Genomic DNA, 18,667 nt, shown 5'->3' with positions numbered 1-18,667 from the left:
ACCGCCGCGTCCCATGGTCCCCCACAAGGCGCTCAACCTAAGCAAGCTCAGTCCACCCAGTCTGCCCCCGATGTTCCTCTTAAGAGCAATGGCGTCCCCGCGGAGGACCCCAACGTCATTGTCCTTTCGTCCGATGACGAGGACGCGACGCCCGCGGACGGAAATGGAGATGACTTTTTCTCGGCAAACGTGGACGATTGTGAGGTCAAAGAGAAGGAAGATGAAGACCACTTGGCATATCACGGGCAAACCACACATGACCAAGATCGTGGTGAGCAGTACCAACACGCAGAAGACGACTACTACGGCAACGGCGACTACGATCAGGCCCAGGAGGAGGAAGACCTGGATGACGAGATTGATGAGGAGGCTCTGATAGACGAGGAGCCGGATGACGACTTTGTGTCGGACAACGGGTATAGTGGGGAAGAAGAGGACGAAGCAGAAGAGGGTGTGGATGACGAACAGGGCGATGGTGAGGGTGAGAGCGAAGAGCAGGCAGAAGACGAAGAAGAGGAAGAGGAGGACGAGCAAGTCCGGCCTCAGGTCCACCCCTCGGCATCCAAGTACCGCAATACGGGCAACAGCATCGAGGACGCCATCGAGCTCTGAGATGCTACTACTGCTACAAAAACAACAAAAAGACTGCTGTTGGCTCGCTCCTCCGGTATGTCCTTCCGGACTCGAGCGAGCTTTCCTGGTGGACCCTGAGGTCTCCCGCTCATTTGCTTTCCTCGCTGTTTTGTGGGTTAAATACTACTTGCTTGCTGCTGCATAGCGAATGGCGTTTTGGGGTATGGGATGGATGGACTTGTTGCTGCCGCGTTGCGGCGAAGGAAGTTTGAGATGATGGCTGATGACTGGCTACTGGATGGGTGGGTGGATGGATGGATGGGCCGGCAATGCCCTCAAAACAGAAAGATAAACGCTTTGTTCGCTACGTTTCAGAAGCAGGACAGACAGATGTCTGATATATTTCCTTTCCTCACGCCATAAGGACTGGCGAATGAAAACCGAGTCTCCTATCCCTGGTTGCGTACTTGATGACTCCTTGTTTGCTGGGGTCACAGTAGGTGAGGAAAGAAATCCAACCTAGGTTCAGCTTCATGTCGTCGCACCTTCAGGTGCAAGTGCCTAGATGCTCCCTGTGCCTATCCATCAAGAGAAAAATTCTCTCTATGTTGAAGGCATCAAGCGCTTGAGAACTCCATATCTCTATGTGTTTTCACTTGGCGACAGAGATTCTCGGATTAGCAATTTCTTTCGTCACCCACTGTGGCGTTTTGCGGCTCTGCTTTCTGTCCATGTGGTGTTGACAACTGCACATGTCATGGTGGGTGACGAAAGCAACATTGTCAAGCTTGCCAAGGAAGGTGGAAATAAGGACCGTGTAGATGCCTCGAAAACAAAGGAATCGATCAAGGAAGAGTAGTCACGAGAAGGTCAAGCAGTCAAGCAGCCATGCGTTGGAGTTGGTCTTATCTTTTTTGTTGTCCGCTCTCTCATCGAGTCGGCCAGCCGATCAACAGCTCATGATGGACTGTTTGCGCAAAGGTTAGGAATGAGTCGTTGAGGCGCGCCTGCCCAACTTGGGGCAGCCACGTGGGTTTGTGGGCATGTGGGAGTACTTCTTGCGTTTGCGCACCACCGGAACAAAACAACAACACTACCGCTTCTACCACTTCACCCACCGCTGCTCCGCCACACAGTTTTCCGAGACTCTGTGGAACCAATATCGCATCTCAGAAACTCCTCACCAGTCAACCAATATGCCAGGCCCCGCACGCTCCTCAGATGTTGAAGAGTCAGACCTGGCGGCGCGCAAGAGCGCGCTGGAGAGGCTCGAGGACTTTGTTCAGACTGGCAAGAAAACGGTGGACCAAGATGAGAGAGCCCTACAGGAGCGCAAAAAAGCTTTGAGTGAGGAGGAGAAAGAATTACAGACGCGCAAAAAAGCGCTAGAGTGGAATTTGAAGTGCCTCGAGGAGGTGAAGAGAGATCTGGAGAAAGATCAAAAGGCTGCGATGCAGCGCAAGCGTCAGGTCTATCAGTACTCACCCGTACTGCATTGCCAAAGACTGCTGACACTCACGTGCAGGAATTGACGGAAGTCCTGGAATCGATGAAGGTCGACGGAGATCTTCACGTCGCGCTTGACATCATCCTTGACTGTAAGTTCACTCGATTTGAAGTATTTGGCCACAGCTCATCTGCCTATTCTAGTAAGCAAAGACATTTGGATGCCTGCAGATCTACTGGAACATATCAAGCTCCGACAGCAGCATGGCGTGGACAACGAGGCTCAGGATGGGATGCACTCTGAAACTGCATCTACCGCCAACGGTGAGGATACCAAGACGGAGAAGAACCTCGAATGATATCGGCACTCACAAACCTCAATGGCGCTCCTTGGTTCAGTGGAACACCATCGATTGGGCGAAATTGGGGCATACAAACGAGCAGATGGCGATTTGGGATAGACAGAAGTACATGTTCTGTCGCGATAGTGGATGGAAATGACCCTCCTACAATTCGGATTAGAGACTTGGATAAGGTTGCATGCACAACGACTTGGCTTCTCCCTGAATCTGCACTTTCGAGAAGTCTGGCCACGTCTGAATGCTCCCGGTGGCCCATGCGGAGGACTTGGATGCTGATAGCAGCATGCCAGCATCTATTCAATAATTTGAGCCGGTCGAGGGTCTCGATTTCTGTTGTTTGTTGTTATGGGGTAGACATCTCAAGAGAATGGACTCTTTGCCATCGGCCGTATTTCATAGTCAAGCAGGGTCATCTCAAACCTGACATACAACAGAAATCCATACGTCATCTCTCCAAGTCTCGGTCGAATGCGCCGTGAAAATCAGCAGAACTGCGACCTAATGAGCACACCCGAAGTTTACTGCTGACAAGTCTGCCTCGGTCAGAGAAGCATCGATGCCGTGGTGTTTTGGCATCACAGCATGATGGTCGAGGCTGGCACCCTCTAGCGAGAACTTTCTATTCTGGTTAAGTCGATGGGCTCAACCAATCTTTCCTCATTTAGCGCCAGTCTTTGGTCCATGACCGTCATCGAGTGTTGCAGTGATGAGTGATGACGAAAGAAGTCGAGCGGGTCGAATCCTCCAAACTCTGTCCCTCTGTCCCACCTTGGAGGTGACACTTTTACGGGGCGGCTCATCCCCGGAGAAGAGGCTCGAATGGCACAGAACATCGGACCAGACTCTTAGAGATGCAGTTCCAAAATGGCGTCCCTTGGTGCAACACGCGCAGGTCTACCCGTACTCACAACTGGATCTCGGCTGCCAAAGTCGACACCACAGTCATAGTTCCAGAAAGAGGAAGGGTTCCCAACAGACTTCTCGTGGGTCCCAACTCCCAAGAAGAGCAGATGGTGTTTGTCACTGCTTCGGCAACAGCCAATGATGACGACCGGCGCAGGCCTCGGCGGCAGTTGTCGTCGTACCGCGTCCTCAAGCGGAAAGGATGAGTGCAGACGGGCGAGCCTGGAACGGAAGCTTGGCCCGGTTGTGGGCCGTGCCAATCACACCATCGGCCGCTGCCTGCAAATTTCTCAGCCAAGGCCCCCCCTTGATTATGTCAGGATTGCTCTCCAAATCGTGTATAAAAAGCCGGCCCCCTCTCGACTCACTTTTGCTCTCCAGCTCTCTTTGCCTTTTGGCTTAGATCAAGTGTAGTATCTGTTCTTTTCAGTTTAATCTCTGAAACGAGTCTACGGACTCTTCTTTGATTAATCTAGTTTTTTGAATTCGCGAGGCTGCCTCTGGGCTTGCCCATGTTGCCTCGCACAGTGTCGCCCGTATAGCACTACCGCGGGCTGACGCGACCTCTTTTTTCATTGATGGATTCGCTTCAAGCGGGTTCTCGAGGAAGAAAGGACATTTCCAACTTCTGATGCCGCGTCGTTCACTTCTTGAAATGGCGAAAGGGATGCTCTTCAACGGGGTGAAGACTTTGGAACCGTCTCCTCAACAAACCATGAGGCCGCCACCCGTGGGCGACTCGACGCACATGCCACGTCTCCCGTTTGGATGCCTGACGGGTCAGGCATACATTCGTATATACTGTAGCCCAAGTCTAGCGGTTCCCTCAACACCGGGATGCATCGTCACGACCGGCCTTCTTGCCGCTGTTGCAGTTTGCCACATGGGCAATGAACGGTGCATGATGCAGCGCCTCGCGTCTGCCCAAGGTGAAACGGGCCGTGGCTTTTGCAACATGTATCGAGTAGGCGTCGACGCTATTCACCATGCCCGAAGCCAGGAAGGCCTCAAGGTTGGATCCGCCGCGACTTACTCCTAGTAAGCTGCTACAGTACCAACCACATCGTCATATCCAAGGACAGGAAGCCTCCCGTCGTCGTCTTCGTTGATCGCTCCGCCGACTGCTGCCACTTTGCCTTCGACTTTGCCTTCCTGGTCCCAGCCGGCGTCGGACCGCACTTGCCGTCAGCCTTATGCGCAACGACCTCGCCGCCTGACGCTTGCGGACATTACCTTGTTGGTCACGCTCACGGCTTGTTCACCACCTTCAATCCTCCCAACCGCCCTTCACGCTCTCTCCCCACCGTCAGTCGCTCTCAAACGTCCTCGCGGGCTCGTCCACCTTGCCAAACATGGCTGAGCGAGTCTTGATGAACGAGTACAAGGCCCTGTCCAAGGAGACCTGGACCAACATCGAGGTAAGCGCCCTGGACTCTCACGGTGCTACCGACAAGACTGACACGCCCATGCAGCTCATCAACGACAATGTCTTCGAGTGGAGCGTCGCCCTTATCGTCCTGAACCCCGACTCACTCTACTCGGGCGGCTACTTCAAGGCCAAGATGACGTTTCCCCAAAACTACCCCTACAGTCCGCCAGGTACCACACTCACACCGCACATCCATGGCCCTGGCTAACATGGGAACTCTGCAGATTTCAAGTTTATACGTCCACTCTACCACCCCAACGTATACGCCGACGGCCGCCTCTGCATATCCATTCTGCATCCTCCGGGCGAGGACGAAATGTCGGGTGAACTGGCCTCGGAACGCTGGTCGCCAGCCCAGCGGGTAGAGTCGGTGTTGCTCTCGATTCTCTCGCTTCTCGACGACGCCGAACCTTCTTCTCCAGCCAACGTCGACGCGGGTGTCATGCTGCGCAAGGACCCCGAACAATACAAGAAGATGGTCTTGAAGGACTTGGAGACTAGCAAGCAGGACATTCCCGCAGGCTTCACCATGCCAAAACACGAAGACGCCTTCAAGACGGTCAAGGACGACGACATGTTCATGGAGTGGGAAGACAGCGACGCAGAATCCTTTGGAGGCTCCGACTCCGACATGGACGACTTTGAAGCCGACGACGACGAGGACATGGAAAATGCAGAGTCAGAGAGCTGCGAGGATGACACTGATTAAGTCGACTCTGGAGCCGGCGTAATCAGTGCCATGCTCTACAATTCAGCGTCAACAACCCTTTCCTTTTGCATTCTCTCGGTACATGGCGGCACCTTTCTGGCTTTCGGTTTCGGCTCATTTTTGCGTTTGCTCTTTTTGCTTTCCACGTTCAATTCGCAGCAAGGCGTCCGGCGGGCACAGCCAGAGAGCTTGACACGACGGGGCGCATGCGAGTGACACATGCATTTGCTCGGCGTCTTTCCATGCAGGATGGCATGGAGCTCATGGGGGACCATTTACACACATGGCTCGAGTGGTCACAGCATAGCGATAGACTCAGATGCGGATACGCGGTATCTGAAACCTCACATAATAGCATAGACATGAGACTCTGGTTTTGTTTCTCCCAACGCCGTTCCCATGCGTGTTGACTTTGTCCAGCTAATCTGCTCGCAGAAAATGTCTCCTCTCCTGTGGTCGGTTGAGCAAGTTGTGGGTGGTCTGGGGCAAACTGCGTCGTGTATTGAGTCTCAGTCTTTGGCAGAAATAGCAAATTCTTCCAAGACGTCCTTGATCCTCACGCCGCGAGACTCTGCAATTATGCCCATGAGACCTTGGCCGACGTCACGAATTTCGTTATAAGAATGTAGAAGACGTATGTGATCCTTGATGACTGCTTTGGCCTCTTCGAGAGCAGTGCGGGAACCATGCTGGCCAAAGTGTTTCTCCAGGTCGGCCCTCCGCGCGCAGACGTCGGCCAAGGCGGCGTCGAGGTCGGCGGTGCGTCGCTTCATGTCAGCCTGCATGCCATTGGTCAGATGGTGGAGCAGTTTGCGGATCATAAAGTGCAACGTACCAGACGTTTGTCCTCTACCTTTTCAGGTTTTTCGTCAGACTGGCCCTCGTTTGCTCCTGGAATTGGACCATGTTGATCATGATGGTCTTCTGCTTCGGCCATGTCGAGCGCACGGAGTAGATCGCCTGACGAGGACGGACGGGGTAGAGGCTCGGCGAAGCAAAAACAGACCGGAATAAGCAACGAGACAGCTTGGCGCCAAGGGGATGTCGCCGCATCAACCTTCAGTTGCAGAATGACGACAGTGTTGGAGAAGAATTGTGGTTGACAAGTTGTGCGACTTTTCTCATGTGGATTGTGAGGCCGTGGCCAGGAACCACTCAACGGCAACCATTAGTTTCCCGCTCGCTGGTCCTGGCTCGACTGACTTGCGCGTAAGCTGCCAGGTGCTCCGCAACTGCTGCCAATGTGCTGTGCGCATCACGCCTGATTGACTGCTGAACAACACCTTGCAACCAAAACACCCTCTCCTGTCTCCCGCCCTCACTCCCGTCGCCTTGAGCCCCTCTCGAAACCCCTCTCCTGCGATTCCAATCCTTCCGCACCTCCCGCCTGCTCCGCCGCAGCCTTCGTCTCACCTCCGTCGCAACTGCCTGGCTAACCCGCCAGCATGTATAAGCCGATGCGCTCCTCAGGCCTAGCCGCGCTGCTCTGTCTCGCGGCCACGGCTCGTGCCCACGAACACCACATGGAGGACATTCCAGAAGGGTCGGGCGTGTCTGCGGATCCAATCGTGAGGACATCGAACCATCCCGCCACCTGCTTTGCTAACATTGTTTTCAGGACTCGGTGCTATGGATCCATATCCTCATCCAGACCCTCGCCTGGGGCGTCCTTTTCCCCACTGGCATGGTCTTGGGCGTGCGTATATCACGTCTCTTATCGACCTCGCGCTCACACATTGCCCTAGATAACCCGATCGAGATGGCACGTTCCCCTCCAAACCACCGCCGCCGTCCTGGCCATTTTGGGATACTTTTTGGGACACAGTCACAAAGGCCGCCAGTTCGCCCCTGACAATGTTCACGGCAAATATGCGCCAACCCTCATGCTCATGCTGTTCCTCCAAGTCATCTTCGGCATCTACCTGAAGCTGCATCTCGAAAAGGGTATCCACGGGAGGATAAGGAGACATGTCGTCATGGCGCACGGGATAGTGGGAAAGCTCATGCCGCTGCTGGCGTGGATCCAGATGCTGTTTGGAGGCATCACGTCGCTGGGCTTCTGTCGCGATGACCACCTGGGCCAGTGTTTGGCTCACTTCATCATGGGTAGCGCCTTCATCGCCTACGGCATCATCATGACCATTCTCCTCTTGGTTGGCCAGCTATGGTTGAGGAGGACCGGACGGAGCCAAGAATTCTTCGATTCCTTCACCATTGCGGCATGGGGCTGCGTCAACACGTTTACGGAACATCGGTGGGGAGGACCGTGGGTGCACAACGACCTGCAGCACACCTCCATGGGCATTGTGTGGTGGTGCGCGGGTCTTGTCGGCATCTGGTTGAGCAGGAGCAGGGACGGCAGACCGAAGAGGAATCTGATTCCAGGCATCGTCATTCTTCTCACTGGATTCGCCATGTCTGCGCACGCGCAGACTCTGCCCCTGTCCACCATGGTCCACTCGATCTTTGGATACACCCTCATGGGCGCGGGTCTTACCAGAATCATTGAAATTTCTTTTGTTCTCAAGGACAAGAATGGAGTCGGCGAAGACGGCACCGAGATCAACAGCTGGCAACATTTGCCGCCTTTCGTATGTCCAACGCAAAGCAACGGAAGAAGTTGTTTGCTAACTTTTCACAGCTCCTTTACGCATCTGGATTCCTGTTTATGGGCGCCACTGAAGAGCAAATGGCACTGCTCTCTGACGCACACGTCACACACGTTTCCTACGTTCTGATTCTCTACAGCATTGCCTTCCTGCTATACCTATGTAAGCCTGGTCAAAAAGCACGCTCGCTCAAATCTAACAATGGCCAGTTGTCAACATGCTCCTCCATATCTATGCCACGTACGCGTGGCCCGAGACAACCAAAGCCGACCCTGTGTCCCTGGGAACCAACGGCGCGCCGCGCACCCGCCGTCCTCGCCACGCACATTCGGCTTCGGAAGAGCAGCGGCTAAGAGATGCGGAGGAATTTGAGCTCGAGGGCCTCATTTCTGAGGACGAAGGTGCGGACGACCGCGACAAGGACGACGTCGAGCACAAGGCGAATGGAAGGGCGCCGCTAAATGGCTCGGCCGCATGAGAGACGGACGGCGTGGGGGTTTAGAAGTAAAACAGCAGAGTGCCGCTTGAAGATTACATGAATTGGGGTTTTGCATTTCTGTCAGGAACAGCTTTGTTTTTCTCTTTCTTCCTTTGGTCTCGGGACGACTTGGCGAGCGAGCGAGGCAGCGCGCAGGGCTTGCATGGAGTCAATTGGTTTGGTTGGATATGCATGTGTGGCATTGTTCTCTCAATCGCTCTCGCATTCTGGTCTGGTGGGTGGGACTTGGGATGGGGCATTGGCTGGGAGGGCGGGATGCTGTATTTTTCTCTTCTTGTGTTGATAATGATTACCTGGGATTTTGGGCTGCTCGGATGACTTGTAGCAGCTTTCATCCGTTTAGATGGAATCGAAATTATTGTCAGTTCAATGGACTCCCTCATTCTCATCTCCGTCTTGAGTTCGAAGTCGTGGTGTTGTCGCCCTTTTGCTCGGCATCTTCGGCAGATGACGTCGTCGCCAACGTCGCCCGCCCCGCTCGTCTGGTCCAGACACGCTCTGGAGTGAGAGCTGCTTCTCCGCGCACATCGGGACGGCGGAACTGCTTCACGCCATACGACATACCAGACTGAATTACTGCGGGCTCAGCGGCGCAGTCCAACCACACGACGGACACTTGACCACTGGCATCTCACGAACCGCCAATCGCTGCCCGGCAACCACTGCTCCAGGGTCCAGAGTCTGGTCGCGTGCGGCTCGCGTCACGCTTGAAGCGGCGCGTTCTTTGGTCGACTGGCAGATCAATTGAGGCGCCAATTGCTCAATTGGGTCACCAGCTGGGTGACTGTCGATTTGTCCGTTCTTCCAATCTCATCCGCTTGTCGACCCAGGTGGTTCGGCGCCAGGAGAGCAAGAGCGTCAGTCATGCGCAGACATGGATCGCTGGAGAAGGATGAGGAGATCAACAGTGCTGCGTGGGTTGCGGCGAGGGGCGCTGGTGTTGGTGCTGCGAAGGTATGTCACGTCTCGTTTCTTATTTCTCGATCTCATCTATTTGTTTTCGTCGTCTTCTTTTCTAGAAAAGACTAGCGGGGGGAACGTATAGAGCTCTTGATTTTTGGGCAGTTCTGGAACCCGAGGACTGGGACGCCGATACAGTCCTCGTTCTCTTGTACATTCTCTCGTCATTACCATCATTCAGGACGTCCGTTTCCTACCACCTATCAGCCGTCACGACGAGAAACAAACGGTCAGGGCAGTCCACGAGCAAGGAAAGAAGCAGGCAATCAGCAAAGACATTTCTACCGCCATATACGCCTACCGCAAAATGACTAATCCATCTCTTGGACAGTGGGGAATCTACTCTGCCGTCCTCGCCGGCGCCGGTTGGATGTTCAGTCCCATATACCGCAACCTTACAATACAATTCAAAGTGTATGCTTCCCTTTCCCCTTGAATTTCCCCGTCTCTATCCCTTCCTATGTCCAAGCAAGCTTATGCCGCATCCAATTCATTCCCAAGCTGATTCACACCTTGCAGATTCCTCCAAATGAGCGGCATGATTTTCGGAAGGCTAGTTCAACCCCCTTCCCCTTTCTGTACCAGCTGGCTTATCCATCCACAGCATGGTCGAAGCGGACCGCCGCCTCATCGCACACGAGCAGCTGATGCGCGCGCAAAAGCGCCGCGTACGCGATGCCGAAATGTGGCGCCAGTACGAGGAGGAATTCGAGGACGATGTCGGCGCGGAGCCTGCCCCGGCAGCAGCAGGACGGGGAGGAGGGGCGCAAGGTGGCGGGACGCAAGCCAAGTAAAGTTGAAGTTACTGGTAATTGAACTGCATCGATTCTGTATTGTGGGCGACGCTGCTCGATTTGACCGTGGAATCAGCGTTCGCTGGCTCATTGGCTGATTGTGACAGAGTTGACAGATGATATATGCGGCAGAGGGCACAGCTCCTGCCCGACTCTTCAATGGCAGAAAGCACTTTTTGGCCACAGCCGGTTAAAGGCTCACAAGTCATAACGCATGGCGGATGACACCATAGCAGCACAAAAAGACACACTTCCATGAATAATTCAAGATCAGTCACGAAATCTCTTGTTATTCCTTCTCCGCCCCTACCAGTGGAAGCAAAATCCATATCTACAAGAACATGAAACCCCCTGAAACTTCATCTCCCCTACTCCACACCCCTTTCCTTACCCTCTCACCGCTTTAGTTGAGCCCAATCAGCGAAACAAGCTTCTCGTACCAGTTGTACAGCGCCGACGCGTCCTCGCTGCTGTAGTTGGTGGTGCTGTCGGCGGCGGCAGCCGCAGCGGTGGTAGCAGCGGCCGAAGGAGCGGCGGAGCTCACCATTGTGACGAGCGTAGACGGGGCAGCAGGGGTGGAAGCAACTGCCGGAGAGCTGACGGCGGCAGGAGTCGAGACGGCAGCGGCAGATGAGACAGCAGCAGCCGGAGTCGATGCAACCGCAGCGGCAGCAGCAGAGGCGGCGGACGAGGTAGAGCCCGACGAGGCGCTGCCAGAAGAAGCCTTGCCGCCAGCAACGGACGTCGTCAGGTCGCCCTTTTCAATGTACACGCCGGAAAAGTACCAGTCCTCCTTGGTGTCGTCGGTGCCGGCATTAAGGCGGAGAACACCAAGATGCCAGTCAGCGCCGTTGGACGAAGCAGAGACGCTGACGGGACCGGCAACCTTCTTGAGGTCGTCTGCGCCCGTCGAGTGGTAGTACGAGACCGAGCCGCCGTCAAAGTCGATTTCGTACGCGACGTTGTGCCAGACGCCAGGGGCAAGCGTGGCGTTCCACTGGCTCTCCGAGTTGGCATACCATTTCAGGGCCGGGTCCGCGGTGCCGCTCTCGCCGCTGATGAGGCCGTACTTGAGCTCGGTAAAGTGGCTCTCAAAGAAGCAGACCTGGTGCTCGTAGCCAGTGTTGGGGGCGTTTTCGGCCTTGCGCATGAGCGAAAAGTGGTAGTAGACGGTGCCCTCGTTGATGGCGGCATCGGTCGAGGGAATCAGCTCCGTCCGCAGCATGCCGTCGCTGTTCCACTGCGACGTCGAGTCGATGGTGATCTTGGCTCCCAGGTCCGATGCCGTGTCGGCCGGGTTCTTGAAGTCGGACGCAAAGTTGACGTACGACGCCAGCTTGCCCGTGCCGTGGATGTAGTACTGGTACGCGCCGGCCTGGTTCGACCATGACCAGTTCTCCAGGTTGCTCTCGCTTTTGGCGTTGAAGCGGCCGTCCCACAGCGTGGTGCCCGCCGCGGCGTAGCCGGCCAGACCGGCCAAAAGAATGCTCTTGGGTGCGTACATTTTGGTCAAGACAATGAATGAAGGTGGTTTGTAGTAAAAAGAATGACTGGAACGAGATCAACTCGTAGCAAAGCAAACGATTCAACGCAAGCAGAAGAGAAAGAAGGACTTGGTAAGGCGACACGACAACCGACTAGCGGACTGGAGAAGTAAAGAGAGAGGTGAACCAGGCCAGCAGCAGGAGGGCGCCATGGCAGTAGGTATATTGTGGCGGTCGGCGCGGTCGAGTCGAGAGGAGCAGAAGCGAGCGTCGAGTGTGGCCGCAGATGAAACGCGCAAGGCAAGCGATGGGACCAGACGAGGACGCCGTGATAGCCGCCTGGTCTGCTTGCTCTCTGCACGGCCCCAAAATCCCCGCGCGGATCCACCATCCCTACTCTCGCCATTTGTGTCAGGTTGATGTCTTTGCAGTCGTCGACTAAAAGGAGGCCCTCGAGTCCATCGTAGTCCGGAAAATTATTCTCCGTGTCGCTGTAGACTCCCGACCAAATGATGTCTCACTCCAGGACCATCCACTTCCCGCAGTTGGCAACTATGACCTTGGCAATGTCCTGAACGGGCAGTCATCACGTCTCGGCATCAAATGGTCAAAGGTCAAGAGATACTCAAAAGTTCGCATTTTTCACAAAGCCACCAGACGCTTTTGCACAACTATGACTCCCGGCATTCCTGCGTCGTCATTGCGACTTGATGAAGCGCACAAACTCATTGTCTCGACACCTTGTCAGCAAAAGGACTGCTTCAGCTTTGGATAAACTCACAGTCAATCATTCCATCGCCATCCACATCTGCCTGTCTGATAATCTCCTCAATCTCGGCTTCAGACAGCTTCTCTCCTAGCGACTTAAGCACATGGGACAGTTCGCCCGCGTCAATCGTACCGGTGCCGTCCCGGTCGAAAACGGCAAAGGCCTGGCGCAGCTCCTGCTCGGAGTCCATGCTCTTTGCTTTGGCCGCCATCATCTTCAGAAATTCTGAAAGTGCGCACCATGGTTAGCTTGGAGCTCGAACGGAATGACAACAGCGGGCGGACAGACCTTCAAAGTCAATTGATCCCGACGTGTCAACATCCAGCTCGTTGACAATGTCGCGGAGCTCTTCTTCTGTAGGCTCCTGGCCGAGCGAGCGCATCACCTCGCCGAGCTCCTCTGCTGTAATGACGCCTGCAGTGCACGCTGGTCAGGACAGACACCGCCATGGTCAAAGCATCATACCATCACTATTCTTGTCCTGCGGCCGACATCATTAGTAGCTCGGACATGGCTCAGTCGTATCGGTGGGGGCCACGTACAAAGACAGCAAATGCGGCCCTAAAGTCATCGACTTGTTGTTGGCTCAGGTCCGCAGACTACGCAGTCAAGGTTGTCAGTGTGCGTTGCTTGCTCGCAGCCTAGTGGAGAGCATACCATGGCGACTTGAGCGTTGACGGATGGCTTGAGGCAGTCAGCCGAGGCCGAGAGGATCAGATGTATGAAGTTGGTTGCTGGGCAAGGCTAGGTTCCTTCGCTCTGGTGGCGGCACGGGATCCTGCTCAAGCTTCCTTGACTTTGCAGTTGTAGCGGGCCGGTCCGCTCGTCTGTCTGGCTGGGATGTCTGACTGCGTATTCGTACAGAGTTGGCTGTCGGAATGAAGCGAGCGGGAGTGAAGAAAGAGCGCGTCTTGGACCACGGACGTGGTTGTCTCTTTTGGCTGACGGTCGAGACTGCCCCGCCTCCGCTCAAATGCAGCTCGCGTCACGCACACGCTGACTGACTGCTCCTGCTACTTTTACTGCTGCTGCTCCCACTGCTCCTTCTGCTGTACCATTGCCCCTCTTTGTCTTTTCCCCGCTGACACGTGTCTGATTGTGCAGACTGCAAATGCCATGCTTATCGGCCGCCGGCCCCCTTGTGTTTGACCACTGCAGCCTTGGAGCCTTGGGCCGCAACCCTCGCATGATGATCCCCGATGAGAATAAACATCGTCGCACCCGCCTGGTCGTCGTGGGCTCTCTCCCATTGTTCATGAGAGCGAAGATGTTGTAGTGCGCGTCTAGCCTCGCGCTGCTGTCCCAAAGCGCCATATACCATCGGAAGATGAAACAGGCTTTTTGATCCATAATCCAACGCTGAGACGCGATACCCGCTCCAAGCATCCATGCCGCGACGCTCAATACGTCTTCGACTTCCCAGTTTATATTCTTGATTGGTGGGATCATAGAACTCGAACTGATTTTTTTTTTTAGGCCTGGACGTACATCAAGGAAATCACAGTGGCGGCTTGTGTTCGAACATGATGCAGACCACCTTCGTGCGCCAGACGCGTACGTCGGATACGCGGTGCGCGAGGCCGCTATCTATTGGCGACACGGGAAATGGGCGGACTTCCGAGGCAATCGTCTTTGGATGGCAGCAGATCTCAGCCAGTGAGCTTATGGGTGCACAGCGACGATGGTGTGATCTGGCGTCACTGAAAATGTGTGCCGCGGAGCTTTGACGGACCTTCCAAAATTGCTTGAGGATTCTGAAAGGGAAGATATGGAAGCCTTTCCTGTTGGAGAAGGGAGCTGATATCTGGAGCCACTGCTTCTTTAGGCCTTCAACTTACACTCAACCACAGCAGCGGACGAGTATGGATATTGCCAGATCTTGACCAACTGCAGCTCTGCCTTCTCGACCAAAGCATGCCACTCCTGCACCGACCGCTCTTTGCCCCCGACATTCATCATGATCAAGTCTGATGTAGTGCCAATTGGATGCGGAGAGCTCTGCATGACGTGGTCCATCAAGAGAATGCGAGACTCGGGCGCCATGACGGCCTTGATGTTGGAGAGAATTTTGACGCAGTCTCGGTCATTCCAGTCGTGGATGATACGGCGGAGCAGGTATGTCAGGGAGCCTTCAAAGCGTCAGCAACGACCTTCGAACTTGGTCATTCAGTCGTTCAATACCTTTGACTGGTAGGTCCACAAAGAAGTCGATCGGCACCCTCTGAATGTCTTCCAGAGCCTCAATTTCAAGCTGCTTCCCGTTCTCGATCACAGACGGCATATCTTGTAGAACGAGCCTTTCCGCAGGAATCTCTGGACACTCTTCCATGATGCCTTGCAATGACTGCCCCCTGCCACCGCCAATATCCACAACGAGTGGAGCATCAGGCGCCACAAGATGAGAGTTCTCGGCAATCCATTTGAAGGGGAACATGCCGCTGACTGGAAGCACAATGTCAAGGTCCTGCATGCACATTTGAACGGTGTCAACGTGGATTCTGTACAGAATGTCCCAGTAGTTTGACGCATCTTCTCCATGCGAGAAAGACATCGGCGTAAAACTTGGCTCGCTGGGCTCCTTACGACCATACTTTTCAAAGTAGGCAGGCCAATCAGGCGCAGATTTGCAAAGGCAGTCGTGTCTATCAATTGTCAGCAGCATATTGACAGACTTGAATTGTCGCTACTTGCGCAATCTTGAAGTATGCCCCATGAGCACTACGATGCTTGCCCTCACGAGAATGGTTTGTGTGCGCTATGGCATCGTCTCCAACCTGGACAAGAACTTTACGCGCGACGAGGATCCGACAAAATCGCCGTACAAGCACCACATCTGCGCCAAGTTTGGCAGCGAAATCGTCGTATGAGATACTGCCTTGATCGGGAATAAGGTCAAAGGCCCTCCATTCCATGAACGTTCGCGACACCGACATTTCGGCGGCCTACACATGTCAGCACCACATAATTTTCCAGAATGGCAGACATACCTGGGTCATATAGTCAAACATCCTCTCCCATGGCTCCTGGGCCTCAGTGATAATTTGTCCCGCGAGCTCAATCAGGGCCTTGCGCTTGACCTCGCGCTCCTCCCCTAAAGCTGTGTTGAATTCGTTTTTGGCGGCAACCAGACCATCCACTAGCTTTTCCAGTTCCATAGACATGGTGTGAGGTTGGTCAAGAGCTTTGAAACAGTCAATTGGGGTATCGATGCAAGGAAAGGTGTGAAATCGCTGATCAAAAAGTCAAGACGCCAATGCTATGGAACTCGCGCCGCAGCGGCTCTACAAGGTTTTCGCTGCATTGTGTTTTATAGATGTCAGAATCAGTCCGAAGTCAGGTCAATGCACTCAATCTCTACCAAGTTTGCCCCACTTGACGACAGTGATTTTCTGCGCGTGGCTTGCAGCCGACCAGCGTCGTTGCGACTCGAGCCCACGTCCCCGTATCTCGCCCAATGAGCTCTCACAGCATCCCGAGCCGAAAGCGCTTCTGCAGGCTGAGGATCTGGTGATGCTGCATCCATTTGTTCAGCAACAGGCGATGGTCGCCTTTCAGCCAATTGATTCAAGCTAGCCATCGCACCACCTGCAGCAGGGGGTGTACGATAAGCGGGGGATGTAGGCTCTGCCATCCATTCGGCGTCGAGTTGAGCCTGGAGCTCCATTGCAAATCTGTGATCGTCCGTCGATGTGGAGGGGGCACGTCGACGGGCCGCCCCCAAACTTTCGTTCTGTCGTGGTCGAGGTGTGTCCAACGCAGGCGGAGGGACGTCAGTCAGCAAGCCCGGCGAAGTACTGGCCAAGGGCCTTGTCGGATTTGAGCCACGGCTGACAAAAAGGTCATCTTCGCTGCCTGAATCCGATTCCGAGCTCAGTTCGAGAATATCTAACACTCTCTTCCTAGACGTAGTGCGGGGCGGAGAGTTTGCGAAGGGATTGATGAATTCGGCTGCTCTGGGTCTGCTGCGAGGGGCGCTCGCCGATGTTGAATTCGTCGATCCCGCTGTGGGATTGTTGCTGATTGCAGCGCGGATTGTGTTCGAGTTGTTGAGCGTTTTTGTAGGTCGTGGCCTCTGCGTGGTAGACGCGGTAGTCCGCGGCCTCTCCTGTACTGCAGGTGTTTCAGGAGTGAAGACAGGTTCGCTTGCTCTGGGCCTAGCAGGTACAGTGGCCGGCATTGAACCTGTGACGCCTGCTGCTGGATTGGATCTCATCGCTGCGCGTATGATATCTGCATTGTTGTAGGATTTGGGAGCCCGGGGCCTTGGTGCTCGTGGGTTTCGCGCTGTAGGTATTGTCGGCGTCTGGCAGTCTTCCGTTCCATCGAAAGAAGAGACCCGGCCTACAGGTAAGTCCGCATCGAGCCTTCGTCTGGCAGCTAGCTGACGGTCCTCTTCCGGGTGCCTGGTCTTTCGCTTTCTGCTTGCCTCGGTGTCACGACAAGGAGATGGCCCTCGCGCTATTGGATAACCACGAAGAGCCTCGGCCGTGCTTGCAGATTCACCGTTCAATCCCTCTTCAGAACGCCCATCCGTCCGCCTCCGGTTTCGTTTCGGAGGAGACGAGGGTGTTTCGAAAACAGAGGCTGGCAGGCCATGGCGGAGAATCGTGTCGAGAATCTCACACTCAATCTTGGCAAGCGGATTGAACTCGCCGTTGGCCTTGGTCGCCAGCTTTTCCCAATCTTCCTCTTCTGGTCGAACTGTCAAATCAAAACTCACAAGATCATGAGGAAGGAAGCGAATCTTTCGCTCCAGGCGTCCTTCAGAGCTGTCAGCTTCCACCTTTTTCCTCGACCCGACAAATTCAACGTTGAAAGGAACCCTTTGTGTATCAACGTGACTACCAACAGGACGCCCACGGCAGAGCTGTCGGGCGAGTAGCACAGGACAGACATGGCGTAGAAAGTCCTTGGTCGACAATTGCACCTCTTCAATCAAGAATTGCCTGAGCTTTTCCTGGTCTATTTCTACGCCCCAACCATGTCGAAGACCTCGAAGACTACGCAATTCTTCGCTGCTGGAGGTGACCGGCTCGTTGTAATGCTGGAAATGTAGCGGGCGCGGCCAGTCGGCAGGGACTTCGACGTCCTTGTTTTTCAGAAAGTTTAGAAGCTCGAATCTGAAATGTGAAAGGCGACTCTGGGGAGTGTTGCAGAGCATTTTGCCGTAACCCTTCTTGACCGCTCTCAATGCCAGGGTCGGTCCGCATCCCTTCAAGCCCTGTCTGTTGTAGTCACCACCAGCCATCATGGCAAAGAGTACCATTCCTTCTCGATCAAGTTGATATTTGTCCAGAATGTCTTGCGCACGATAGACACGCACGCGGCTCTCGTCCTTCTTTTGGCCTTTTCTGTTGCCGTCTTTGTCGACCTTGTGGGTGCGAAAAAGCAAAGTGCAACCAAACATTAATGTGTCGCTATCTTCAGACCACACAGCATCCACGATTCCCATCTGTTGTAGTCGAGCGCATTCTGCTTCTGCTTCGCCGGGTGCTCGGTGATGTGGAACGCGTAGTCGGTCGAGGAGCTTCCGTAGCACGTTGATTTTTGAGTAGTCGACGCGTCCAGCGGGTCCACCCCGCTTCCAGGGTCTTCTAGGGCCGTCAAAGATGAAGAGAAGCTGAATATTCAACTTCAAGATCTTAGTAATGCGGAAAAACAAGAGTCGTTCGACAGGGTTGGCACCTGGGTTTTCTATCCACGCACGCATGTTAGCACCGTTTAGTCAAGTCAGAAGACGGAGCGCGACCTCGTATGATATCTTTGACCTGATGCTCATTCAGATTGTGGAATCGCCATCCCGCCTCATCCACGGCGATGCGAAGCGGCCGGCCAGTGCGCCGAAAATGATCAGAGGCAAGCTGGGCGATTTCTGTGACTTCTCCCTCGCCGATAATGTCCCAGATGCTGTTGTGGCATTAGCCGACGTCCAATTGAATTTCATGATGTGTATTACCCCGTAATACCCATGATGGCGGCGTTGGCGACTGCCAATGTGTTTGTTGTGGTGGAGAGTCGGCGGGGTCGCGTCTCCGTAAAGTTAGCGACGCGTTATCCTTACACAATGACGTAAATTTCGAGCTGCACGGTTGACGCGCCTAGTTGCCATCAACTTTCCCTCAACGTGTTT

General features: G+C 54.5%; 10 protein-coding genes across 10 annotated transcripts; 5 read left to right on the top strand and 5 right to left on the bottom strand.

Moving 5' to 3' along the window:
• Positions 1–1,769: 1,769 nt before the first annotated feature.
• On the top strand, positions 1,770–2,378 carry BKA78DRAFT_348530 (uncharacterized protein; the record flags this gene model as incomplete). The annotated part of the gene is made up of 3 exons (XM_066890652.1): positions 1,770–2,042; positions 2,099–2,171; positions 2,224–2,378. 3 exons carry the CDS (start codon positions 1,770–1,772, stop codon positions 2,376–2,378), a joined length of 501 nt encoding a protein of 166 aa, XP_066749118.1.
• Positions 2,068–2,974, top strand: BKA78DRAFT_8474 (uncharacterized protein). The gene is made up of 2 exons (XM_066893849.1): positions 2,068–2,171; positions 2,224–2,974. Exon 2 carries the CDS (start codon positions 2,375–2,377, stop codon positions 2,858–2,860), a length of 486 nt encoding a protein of 161 aa, XP_066749117.1. The 5' UTR covers positions 2,068–2,171; positions 2,224–2,374; the 3' UTR covers positions 2,861–2,974.
• Positions 2,975–4,480: 1,506 nt separating this feature from the next.
• On the top strand, positions 4,481–5,440 carry BKA78DRAFT_8431 (ubiquitin-conjugating enzyme/RWD-like protein). The gene is made up of 3 exons (XM_066893840.1): positions 4,481–4,702; positions 4,757–4,883; positions 4,938–5,440. The coding sequence occupies exons 1-3, from the start codon at positions 4,637–4,639 to the stop codon at positions 5,420–5,422; spliced, it is 678 nt and encodes a 225-aa protein (XP_066749116.1). The 5' UTR covers positions 4,481–4,636; the 3' UTR covers positions 5,423–5,440.
• Positions 5,441–5,931: 491 nt separating this feature from the next.
• BKA78DRAFT_291133 (Swi5-domain-containing protein) lies at positions 5,932–6,359 on the bottom strand (the record flags this gene model as incomplete). Its single annotated transcript, XM_066885847.1, has 2 exons — positions 5,932–6,201; positions 6,258–6,359. 2 exons carry the CDS (start codon positions 6,357–6,359, stop codon positions 5,932–5,934), a joined length of 372 nt encoding a protein of 123 aa, XP_066749115.1.
• A 508-nt stretch (positions 6,360–6,867) lies between these two features.
• Positions 6,868–8,509, top strand: BKA78DRAFT_291132 (putative integral membrane protein; the record flags this gene model as incomplete). Its single annotated transcript, XM_066885846.1, has 5 exons — positions 6,868–6,990; positions 7,041–7,118; positions 7,168–8,013; positions 8,064–8,193; positions 8,241–8,509. The coding sequence occupies 5 exons, from the start codon at positions 6,868–6,870 to the stop codon at positions 8,507–8,509; spliced, it is 1,446 nt and encodes a 481-aa protein (XP_066749114.1).
• A 528-nt stretch (positions 8,510–9,037) lies between these two features.
• BKA78DRAFT_301956 (uncharacterized protein) lies at positions 9,038–10,558 on the top strand. Its single transcript, XM_066887401.1, has 4 exons — positions 9,038–9,484; positions 9,822–9,904; positions 10,010–10,042; positions 10,095–10,558. The coding sequence occupies exons 1-4, from the start codon at positions 9,395–9,397 to the stop codon at positions 10,282–10,284; spliced, it is 396 nt and encodes a 131-aa protein (XP_066749113.1). The 5' UTR covers positions 9,038–9,394; the 3' UTR covers positions 10,285–10,558.
• A 2-nt stretch (positions 10,559–10,560) lies between these two features.
• BKA78DRAFT_301955 (uncharacterized protein) lies at positions 10,561–12,145 on the bottom strand. The gene has a single exon (XM_066887400.1). It carries the CDS (start codon positions 11,786–11,788, stop codon positions 10,688–10,690), a length of 1,101 nt encoding a protein of 366 aa, XP_066749112.1. The 5' UTR covers positions 11,789–12,145; the 3' UTR covers positions 10,561–10,687.
• A 76-nt stretch (positions 12,146–12,221) lies between these two features.
• Positions 12,222–13,351, bottom strand: BKA78DRAFT_8330 (uncharacterized protein). Its single transcript, XM_066893829.1, has 6 exons — positions 13,195–13,351; positions 13,080–13,136; positions 13,003–13,018; positions 12,826–12,951; positions 12,550–12,762; positions 12,222–12,500 (listed from the first exon to the last, which is right to left on the bottom strand). Exons 1-6 carry the CDS (start codon positions 13,195–13,197, stop codon positions 12,466–12,468), a joined length of 450 nt encoding a protein of 149 aa, XP_066749111.1. The 5' UTR covers positions 13,198–13,351; the 3' UTR covers positions 12,222–12,465.
• Positions 13,352–14,172: 821 nt separating this feature from the next.
• Positions 14,173–15,778, bottom strand: BKA78DRAFT_8328 (O-methyltransferase-domain-containing protein). Its single transcript, XM_066893827.1, has 4 exons — positions 15,525–15,778; positions 15,229–15,479; positions 14,719–15,179; positions 14,173–14,666 (listed from the first exon to the last, which is right to left on the bottom strand). The coding sequence occupies exons 1-4, from the start codon at positions 15,696–15,698 to the stop codon at positions 14,359–14,361; spliced, it is 1,194 nt and encodes a 397-aa protein (XP_066749110.1). The 5' UTR covers positions 15,699–15,778; the 3' UTR covers positions 14,173–14,358.
• On the bottom strand, positions 15,552–18,559 carry BKA78DRAFT_8412 (uncharacterized protein). The gene is made up of 3 exons (XM_066893839.1): positions 18,494–18,559; positions 18,287–18,444; positions 15,552–18,231 (listed from the first exon to the last, which is right to left on the bottom strand). The coding sequence occupies exons 1-3, from the start codon at positions 18,505–18,507 to the stop codon at positions 15,860–15,862; spliced, it is 2,544 nt and encodes an 847-aa protein (XP_066749109.1). The 5' UTR covers positions 18,508–18,559; the 3' UTR covers positions 15,552–15,859.
• Between the last annotated feature and the right edge of the window lie 108 nt (positions 18,560–18,667).

Source organism: Phyllosticta capitalensis, assembly GCF_038381095.1.
Source record: "Phyllosticta capitalensis strain CBS 128856 chromosome Unknown BKA78scaffold_1, whole genome shotgun sequence".
Lineage (NCBI taxonomy): Eukaryota > Fungi > Ascomycota > Dothideomycetes > Botryosphaeriales > Phyllostictaceae > Phyllosticta > Phyllosticta capitalensis.
This window is presented reverse-complemented; position numbering and strand designations above follow the sequence as displayed.